At 41.5% G+C, this 11097-nt stretch overlaps 1 protein-coding gene across 2 annotated transcripts in view; it reads right to left on the minus strand.

The window, feature by feature from the left end:
• The window catches only part of VPS41 (VPS41 subunit of HOPS complex), a 299363-nt gene extending 288474 nt beyond the window's left edge, over nucleotides 1-10889 (minus strand). For both annotated transcript variants that reach the window (XM_075826930.1, XM_075826929.1), the window contains exon 1: nucleotides 10808-10889. In XM_075826930.1, coding sequence (XP_075683045.1) covers nucleotides 10808-10846 — 39 coding nt within the window. In that variant the 5' untranslated portion in view covers nucleotides 10847-10889. The remainder of the gene's footprint in view (nucleotides 1-10807) is intronic.
• Nucleotides 10890-11097: the final 208 nt, after the last annotated feature.

Here is an 11097-nt window from a genome sequence, read left to right on the forward strand (position 1 = left end):
ATGCCCACCATGTAATACTGCATTCCTTCTGAAAGGAGCAGCATGGGGTCTCGGGAGCTAAACCAAAAGCGGTTATTTGATCACCACGACGGCTCTCATATTAACGCCTTGTCCATACAGTGCAGATTTTGAATGCATTTTTTAAGCCAAAACAAAATTGGATTCAACCCTCCGTGACCAGCCTATTTGAACCCTTAGTGACCACCCTATTTTTTACGTTTTGCTATCGTTGCATTTACATCGAGCTGTAACTTTTCTATTTTTGCATCGACATAGCTGTGTAAGGACTTGTTTTTCACGGGACATGTTGTATCTTTTAATAGCACCATTTGGGGTACATATAAATGTATTGATTACGTTTTATTAACTTTTTTTGGAGGGGGTAATGGGAAAAAAAAAAATTTTGCCACTTTTTTGCGTCTTAGATTTACATTGTTTATTGTGTGGTATCAATAACATAATAACTTTATACAGCGGGTCATTATGATTGTGGCGATACCAAATATACATAGTTTTCTTATGTTTTACTACTTTTACACCAGTAAAATCACTTTTTGTTTTCAAAATTATTTGTTTTTGTGTTGCCATGGTTTAACCCCTTAATGACCAGCCTATTTTGGACCTTAATGACCAAGCTATTTTTTACGTTTTTCAATCGTCGCATTCCGAGAGCTATAACCTTTTTATTTTTGCGTCGACAAAGCTGTATAAGGTCTTGTTTTTTGCGGGACAAGTTGTATTTTTTAATAGCCCCATTTTGGGGTACATATAATTTATTGATTAACTTTTATTAACTTTTTTAGGGGGGGGGGGAATAGAAAAAAATCTGAAATTTCGACACTCTTTTTTGCGTCCTAAATCTACGCCGTTTACCGTGTGGTATAAATAACACAATAACTTTATTCAGCGGGTTGTTACGATTGCAACAATACCAAATTTGTATAGTTTTTATATGTTTTACTACTTTTACACAGTAAAAACGCTTTTTTTTCAAAATTATTTGTTTTTGTGTCTCCATATTTGAAGAGCCGTAACGTTTTTATTTTTTCGCCGATGCGGTTGTATGAGGGCTTTTTTTTTGCGGGACGACTTGTAGTTTTTATTGGTACCATTTTGGAGTAGATGCGACTTTTTGATCACTTTTTATCACATTTTTTTAAAGTCAGGATTCACAGAAAACAGCAATTTCTCCATAGTTTTTTATTAATTTTTTTACGGCGTTCACCGTGCGGGTTAAATAATGTAATAGATTTATAGTCGGGGTCGTTACGGACGCGGCGATACCAAATGTGTGTAACTTTTTAACTTTATTTTGTTTTTTTAATAGTAAAGCATTTTGTAAGAGGAAAAAGTGGGTTTTTCATTTTTTTTCACATTTTTTTTAAATTAACTTTATTAAACTTTTTTTTCACTTTTTTACTAGTCCCATTAGGGGACTATAATATGCGATTCTGCGATCGCATTTATAATACACTGCAATACTTTTGTATTGCAGTGTATTACTGTCTGTCCGTTTAACACGAACAGGCATCTGCTAGGTCATGCCTGCGGCATGATCTAGCAGGCATTCACTACAGGCAGCCTGGGGGCCTTTGTTAGGCCCCCGGCTGCCGTGGGAGACACAGACACTCGGCGATCGTATCTAATATCGATCTAATATCGATCTCACACGGCAGAGCAGGGACGCTCCCAGCCCTCAGCTGCCTCTGGCAGCTGAGAGCAGGGAGATTTGACAGCTCCCTGCTCTGTTTACTTATTCCGATGCCGCGACGTAAAAAGTCTATGGCATCGGAATAAGGCCCGTTAGTGACCGACGTAGAAACACGATGGGCCGGTCACTAACGGGTTAAGAGCCATCATTTTTTTATTTTTCTGCTGATGCAGCTGTATGAGGGCTTGTTTTTTGCAGGACGACTTCTAGTTTTTATTGGTACCATATTGGAGTACATGCAACTTTTTGATCACTTTTTATCAAATTTATTTGAAGGCATGATGAACAGAAAACAGCAATGCTGGTATAGTTTTTTTATTTTATTTTTTACGGCGTTCACCATGCGGGTTAAATAACGTAACAACTTTATAGGTGGGGTCGTTACGGACGCGGCGATACCAAATATGTGTAATGTTTTAATTTTTTTTAGTTTTTTCATATTAAAGTATTAGGGAAAAAGTGGGTTTTTAATTTTTTTATTTGGTATTTTTATTTATATATTATTAATTTTATAAAACTTTTTGATAACTTTATTTTTCTATTGTGTGCCGCATCTAAAGGGTTAAACGGGTGAGATCAGTGTTGATATCGATCCCGCCCATTAGAGCAGATGCCCGGCTGCCTTTAGACGGCCTGACACCCGCTTTAGCCGGCACAGGTCACCAGTGTCAGGCTTATGTCACAGCGCTGTGAAAAGGCGGCGCTCTGGCATAAGTACCCTTAACGGCTGCCGTGAAAAGGCGTCTTGGCGGTCGTTAAGACATCAGACCTATAAGGCCTTCCACCATATATTACTTCAGTTTAGATTCCGTTCCTTATTTTTACTTAAAAAATACATGCAAAATCTGCAGCAAATCTGCACTGTGTGAACAAGGCCTGAATGTGTTGTCTGTGGCGAGACTACTGCTTAAAGGGGTTATCCGGGATTTAAAAATTGATGGCCTGTCCATCAGCTGTTTGATTAGGCCGCAGCACTCATAAGAGTGCTGCAGCCCCTTCTTTATGTACCTCAGGCTTCAATACAATACAATACCTTGTCCAGCTCCTAATAAAGTAACGGCAAGAACAAACATGAATGAAACCCAAGGTAAACAGCGAATGGCCTATCCTAAAGATAAGTCATACATTTTAGCCCCTTAATGACCGCCCATACGCCTTTTCACAGCGGTCATTAAGGGTATTTATGCCACTGCGCCGTGAAAAGTCAGCGCTGTTACTTAAGCCCGGCACGGGTGTCCTGTGCCGGCCAGAGCGGGTGTCTGGCTGTCTAAAGACAACTAGGCTCTTTCTCTAACCGCCAGGATCAAAATTAGAAAAGATCCTGCCCATTTAACCCTTAAGATGCTGCTGTCAAAATCGTCCACAAAGTGGTTTTAGAGGGAGGGGGAAATTACGGGGTGACGATGGTTTTTATATTAGGGGTTAACAAAGGCCTCTAGGTCTGCCTTCAGTGTTTGCCGAATGCCTGTTAGTTTTACACTGAGAGCATAATGGTATGTGCACACTGAGTATTTTCAGCCGTTTTTCGGGCCGTAAACGTCCCGAAAAACGGCTGAAAAAAATCGGAAGCAGAACGCCTCCAAACATCAGCCCATTGATTTCAATGGGAAAAATGGCGTTCTGTTCCGACGGGGTGTTTTTTACGCGGCCATTTTGAAAAAGATGTGCATGTCACTTCTTCAGCCGTTTTGGGAGCCGTTTTTCATACTCTATAGAAAAACAGCTCCAAAAACGGCCGTAAAAAATGCAGCGAAAAATTCGAGTTTGATCAAAAAACTTCTGAAAACCAGGAACTGTTTTCCCGTGAAAACAGCTCCGTATTTTCAGACGTTTTTGATTTTGTGTACACATACCCTAATACATTGCGATACAGAAATATTGCAGTGTATTATAAAAGAGGTATTAGTTTAATAAAGTTTATAATTAAAAAAAAATCCAAGAAAAAAAAATTAAAAACCTACTTTTTCTTCCTACAAAATGCTTTTTAAAAAAAAACTAAAACAAACTTAAAAAGCTTCACATAATTGGTCTAGCCACGGCCACAACTTCATGAACTATAGGGGTCAATGCACATGGTGCGCATTACATGTGGTTTTGCCGCACGTATTTGCGTGCTACAAAACCGCAGCATAAAAGTACCAGCATAGACAATGAGATTCCAGGAAAGGTCATGCACACGGTGCAGAATTTTTACGCACGTAAATTGACCTGCGGTGCAGATTTTAAAATGCGCAGCATGTCAATTTATCTTGATAAACATTAGTCTCACAAGACAATAGGTCAAAGGTGAGGTGGTTCCCGCATGTAACATGCCACCCCCAAAGTATGAAAGGGATAGAAACATATCATAAGCACAACAAAAGAACATAAGGAGTCATAGACTATCAATGGTATGAAAGTAGAAAATCACAAATCTTTATGAAAAAACACAATATACATTTTATAAGATTAAAATTAGTATAAAGGTATGTTCACACGGCATAGCAAAATACGTCTGAAATTATGGAGCGGTTTTCAGGTGAAAACAGCTCCTGATTTCCAGACGTTTTTGTAACAACTTGCGTTTTTCGCGGCGTATTTTACGGACATTATTGGAGTCAATGAAAAACGGCTCCAAAATCATCCCAAGAAGTGACATGCACTTCTTTGACGCGGGCGTCTTTTTACGCGCTGTCTTTTGACAGCGACGCTTAAAATTACACCTCGTGAGAACAGAACATCGTAAACCCCATTGAAAGCAATGGGCAGATGTTTGTAGGCGTAATAGGGCCGTTTTTTCAGGCGTAATTCGAGGCGTAAAATGCCCGAATTACATCTGAAAACACTGGGTGTGAACATACCCTAAAGGATCCAACATATATCGGACGATGTATGAACCACGCTGGTATTGGGCATTTTTTCGCAATCTTAACCCAAGTACTATTTGAATCAAGTTCGTTGTATTGGCACACTGTAATTCACTATATGGCTTTTTTTCAGCAGTCCCAGAAATATGCCCACCACATTATATTGGTCCTTAGTAGTTCGATATATGTTGGATCCTTTATACCAATTTTAATCTTATAAACTGTATATTGTGTTTTTTCATGTATAAATAAAGATTTGTGATTTTCTACTTTCATACCATTGATAGTCTATGACTCCTTATGTTCTTTTGTTGTGCTCATGTCAATTTATCTTGCGTTTCCGCTTGCGAATTGTATCTGCCTAGTGTAGTGGAAAAATCGCACCAAAACCCGCAGCATAAAAACGCAGCAAAAAACGCATCAAAAAACGCACAATTAGGTAAGGTTTTTACGTGTGAATTTCCGGTGTATTGCTGCGGTTTTGGTGCGTATTTTCTGTGCATGTAGCCTAAAACCATTACATTATCTAACCTGCATGGTGAATGGCGTAAAAAAACAAAAAAAAAAAAAACACACATTAGAATTGCTGTTTTTTGTTCATCCTGCCATCCAAAAAAAACGCGATAGAAACTACAAGTCGTCTCTCAAAAAAGAAGCCCTAATACAGCTAAGTCGGTGAAAAAATACATAAATTACGGCCCTTAGAACACGGTGATACAAAAACAAATACTTGAAAAAAGAAAAAGCGTTTATATTGTGCGAATGTAGTAAACCATAAAAAAACCAATATAATCACTATCACTGTAAACGCAACGACCTGCAGAATAATGCTATTATGTTATTTATACCACACAGCCAACAGTGTAAATTCAAGACGCAAAAAAGAACGGTGAAATGTCCGTTTCTTTTCCATTACCCTTTAACAAAAGTTAATCAATAAATTATATCTATCCCAAAATGGAGGCATTAAAAAATAGAACTTATCCCGTAAAAAAACAAGTCCTCATACAAGTCTGTGGACAGAAAAATAAAAAAAAAGTTATAGCTCATTGAATGTAACAATGGAAAAACGACAAAAATTGCTTGGTCATTATGGCCTAAAATAGGCTGGTCATTAAGGGGTTAAAATCCCGGACAACCCCTTTAACTCCTTCCCACGTCTTTTGGCGTCGCTGCAGAGGAGGCTGATGAGCGCTCATCCTCTAAGCAGGAGCTGTAACTAACAGCTCCTGATCTTAGAGGATCCTCCAAAACACAGCTGGGGTCAGAAAACATTCGGACCCCAGCTGTTTAACCCTTTCATCGCCGCGGTCCGTGACCACGGCATGATCAAAGGGAATTCCCCTCTTTGATCGCATCAACGGGATCCCGGTAAAACGATCAAACACCGGGACATCCCTCTGCAGTCAGCCCTGGGGACCTACAAAGGACCCCAGGGCTGTCTGTTCCATTTGCCTGCTTTTCGGGCACACTATGTGCTGCCCGATCAGCAGCCTGTGTCCTAGTGACACAGTGTAATGTATTAGCATACAGGAGTATGCTAATACATTATAAGTAATAAATAAAGTTATCCCTTAATGGGATTTAAAAAAAAAAAAAAAAAAATGTAATAAAAAGTCCCCCAAAAAAGTCATTATTTTGAATAAAATATATTTTATTGCCCCCACATTAGATAAAACCTACACCTATTAGGTATCTACACGACCGTAATAACCTGACAAATAAATTTAACATGTTATTTAGCGTGAAATGTGAACGGGATAAAAAAATAAACAAGAAAAACAAATGCAGGGAATCGCTTTCTCCTATATTCACGTCGTGGAAATTTTTTTTTTTTACCCCCCAAACTGCGTGGAAAAAAAATACTATTTGTCTCACATAAAACAAGTCCTCATACAGCCACGTCAATGAAAAAATAAAAATGCTATTGCTGCTGAAAGGCAAAAACAGAAAAATTTAGCTGGTCATTAAGGCCTCATGCACACGACCGTAGCCATGTGCACGGCCGTAATTTTTGGGTCGACGGCAGCGGAGTGTCAATTATTTCCTATGAGCCTGGACCTCATTACGGCTGTAATAAGACATGCCCGTTCTTTCTGCGGTGCAGGCTCCGGGGCCATGCACAGACCGTGGAAACCACGGTCGTGTGCATGGGCCCATAGAAATGAATGGGGCCGCAATTCTATGGGTAAGTTCACACGTAGTGCAAATACTGCAGATTTTCTGCAACAGATTTTGTTGCAGAAAATCCTCAAGGTAATACAGTAGCAGCAGAGTGGATGAGATTTGAACAAATGTCATCCACACGCTGCGTAAATAAGCGGAAAAATCACTCAGAAATTGACCCGTGGCACGTTTTTTTAATCCGCAGTATGTCAATTGCATTTGCTTAATCTGTGCTTTTTTGTTGTGGGTTTTCCCCATTGAATTCAATGCCCTCAACAAATAGCAGATGTTGCGTTTTTTCGGCGGAAATGCTGAGATTCCGCTGTAAAAATCACAACTCAGAAAAAAAAAATCTTAGCGTATGTTCACACGGCCTATTTTCAGATGTCATTCGGCGTTTTACCTGGAAAAAACGTCTCCAATACGTCGCAAAAAAAAAGCCCATTGATTTCAATTGGTTTTAACGTTGTTCTGTGCGGACAAGGTGTATTTTTATGCGTCGCTGTCAAAAGACGCGAAAAGACGCCCGCGTCAAAGAAGTGCATGTCAATTCCTGGGACGTAATTGGAGCCGTTTTTCATTGACTCCATTGAAAAACAGCTCCAATTACGTCCGTAATGGACGCCGCAAAAAAAACGCATGCACTTGTAAAGACTTCTGAAATTCAGGAGCTGTTTTCGCCCGGAAACAGCTCCGTCATTTCAGACGTATTTTGCGTTGCCGTGTGAACATACCCTTATACTTACTCAGAATTCTGTGCTTTTTCGTCCAAGCAGGCCTCCTGGGATGACGTTTCCTGCTGCAGCAGTCACGTAAGATGAAACGTCATCCCAGGAGGTCAGGCTGCAGGACGGTAGAGGGATGTGTCGCCATTACTACAGGTAAGTTAAAAAAAATAAATAAAGATTCATACACGTGGAGTTTCTCTCAGTGGACATTCCGGCCGAAAAACTGCACCACAATTTGGTGTGGCTTTTCAGCCAGAATTCCCTACGGTGACCATAACGGTTACGCTGTATTTATGCAGTGTATCTGCCCTGTGTGAACATAACCATAGAGTTCAATATAAGGGTATGTTCACACGGCCTATATACGGACGTAAATCGGGCGTTTTTGCCCCGAATTACGCCCGAAAATAGCGCCTCAATAGCGCTGACAAACATCTGCCCATTGAAAGCAATGGGCAGACGTTTGTCTGTTCACACGAGGCGTATATTTACGCGCCGCTGTCAAATGACGGCGCGTAAATAGACGCCCGCGTAGAAGAAGTGACCTGTCACTTCTTTGGCCGTATTTGGAGCCGCTATTCATTGACTCCAATGAATAGCAGCGCTAATTACGGCCGTAATTGACGCGGCGTTCAAGCGCCTGCACATGCCGGTACGACTGAAATTACGGGGATGTTTTCAGGCTGAAACATCCCCGTAATTTCAGCCGTAACGGACGCCCTCGTGTGAACATACCCTAACAAAGAAGAAGTTCAAGGACATGTTTCTGAAACGGTTTGAAAAACAAACTTGTACCGGTTATAAAAATGTTTAAAAAAAAACAAACAAAAAACATGAAAAACACATACCCAAAAATTATAATAAAACCGCTTAGGCCTTATTCACACGGACGTGTCCGTTTTGCGCGCGCAAAATGTTTGTGTGGCATCAGCATATGGTGCGTGGCTGCGTGATTTTCGAACAGCCTGCATCATTAGTACACTGTTTTCATGTTTACAAACAGAAAAGCATGTGGTGCTTTTCTATTTTCATTCATTATTTTTACTACTGTTGCGCGAATCACGCGCGTCACACGGAAGTGCTTCCGTGTGCCGAGCACGATTTGCACGCACCCACTTACTTCAATGGGTGCGTGCTGTGCGTAACACGAGCAAGTATAGGACATGTCGTGAGTTAAACGCAGCGCACATACGCTGCATGAAAATCACTGACAGTCTGAATGGCCCCATTCAATTACATAGGTCCGAGTGACGCGCATGAAAATCACGCGCGTAGCACGGACGTATATCACATTCGTGTGAATAAGGCCTTATGCTGAGTTCACACAGAGTTTTTTGCTTGAGGAAAATTCTGCCTCAAAATTCAGTTTGGGATTTTGATGCAGATTTTGACCTTCCTGCACGCCGTTTGCCGCGATTTTCGCTTCTTTTTTCGCTCGCGCCCATTGAGTGCTACGGGCAAAAAAACTCAGCGAAATACGCTTTCTCGGCCTCCCATTGATCTCAATTGGAGGTCAGAGGCGTAACCGCGTGAAGATAGGGCATATCCCTTCTTTCTCTCGCGAGGCGGTTTTACCGCTCGTGGGAGAAAACCGCCTCCCATTGAAATCAATGGAAGGCATTTTCGCACGGTTTTGGACGAGTTTTTGCGGAGAGGTTTCCGCACCAAAAAACTCGTCAATATACTCCGTGTGAACAGGGCCTTACAATTTTAGCAAACGGCAGGCTTTTTTGATGCGGGTTTAAACAAGAATACCGTGTGAAGCCGGCCTCTTGTAGCCTGTACAGGCCGATTTATTGTGGATTTGGCTGCAGATTTTTCTCCTTCTACATTGAAAAGAGTGAAATCCGCGCTGAACACCCAGAATAGAATGAACATGCGGTGACTGGAAAATGCGCACCGTGTTCTGATTTGCGTGCGGAAAATGTTCAGCGCATGTCAATGGGATTTTTTTTTACTCTTATCCAGTTGCATGCAACAGTCTACCGCTGCAGATTTTCAACCCACACATCCGGATTGAAAATCTGCCACAAATCTGGTAGGGGTGATACTTAGTGTACTCTTTCTTACACAGCCCGTCCTGGGCCTTGTAAACGAGCGCCGATCCACGGGACAGCTCAATGATCAGTGCTCGTTTGTTCCTTCCACAAGGAGCTAGTATGGGGACGAGCGCTGGTCCTCATACATTATTATCATGTCGGCAGCACTGGATGGCGGTAATATTTTACACTTTTAAAAGAATACAATCAGCAGATGAACGAGCGTTTACACAGGGCATTTATCAGCAACGATAATTAACGGTGAAGGCTCATTTGCCCGATGATTGGCCAGCGTAAAGGGGCCTTAAGTGTCGGCCTTGCAGATTTTTTGCATCGCTAGAGTACAACAGCAGGAAATATCTGTGACAATTTTATCTTTCAGTTTGTGGCTGAAGTAATATTTTTTACGGGCAGCTATCATGGCGCAAGTTCCCCTTATTTATAAAAATAATAAACCGCATTCATGAAAACTGTCTAAACTGGCCTTGTTGCCCATAGCAACCAATCACAGTTCAACTTTTTTTGGGGAAAATGAAAGCTGCACTGTGATTAGTTGCTTTTTCCCCCAAAAAAGTTGAACTGTAATTGGTTGCTATGGGCCACAAAGGCAGTTTTATCTGTTAGACCGTTTCCATAAATCTCCCGCATAGTCTGTGCCCTTTAACAAGGGATCTGTGCATGCAAACTTTTTAACACAGCGCACGTGTACAACGGGTCAGCCAAATTTACAATTTACAGCAGACCTTTCACCAGGTTTGGGACAGAGGATTTTAAAAACTAGACCAAGGGCAAACGGGAGCAGTTGCCCATAGCAACCAATCAGAATAGAGCTTTCACTTTCTAAAGCAGATTAAAAGCATGAATTGGTCACTGTGGGATAGCGCTTCAGTATGTTTCCTAGCATGAGTATATATACTTATTAGAGGGCACAGCTGGCACCCGTATTATAGCAGTCTGCAGTACCAGAGACATTTATCATGAGCAGTGCGACATTTGTATAAATATGTCTCAGGCACTGCTGAGACGGATGACATTTGTGGTACATGTACAAATCTAGTACTGATGAAACTATTCCAGGTGCCTGCATTATGCCGGATGCCAGTGCCCAGCTCTGGTGGCAGTCTGTCAATCAGAATACAATGTAATATAAGCTGACAGCGCCGACTCTGTCCATTCTGTGCCAGCACTTGTACCACGTCGGAGAAAACATCAGATATAGACAGCCTGTGCTGGAGCAATTCATGGAAGGGAAACAAACAAACAAACAAACAAACAAACAAACGTGTAATGTGCAGGAAACGGGAAGACGCTTCTAACCTGATCAGGAGAGACAGGCATTCCCAGCGTGTCAGCCATGACAAGGAAGAGACCGGTCACATGACAGCTGATGCCCGCAGATGACATCAGGACCATGTGATCAGTCACGTGTAGGGGAGGAGCCAGGCTGTGTTTATAAAGGCAGAACAGGATTGTGTAAGATTTCTGCAGCAGAGCGATGCCCGTACGAGTGGTGTCTGCAGCAGACCTATGGGTTAAGTTTGGGTAGCAGGTCTGCCTATTTGCCAATGCACCGAAGTGGTAGTAACCTTTTGTGAATCAGTCACACA

This window comes from Rhinoderma darwinii, chromosome 5, assembly GCF_050947455.1.
Source record: "Rhinoderma darwinii isolate aRhiDar2 chromosome 5, aRhiDar2.hap1, whole genome shotgun sequence".
NCBI lineage: Eukaryota > Metazoa > Chordata > Amphibia > Anura > Rhinodermatidae > Rhinoderma > Rhinoderma darwinii.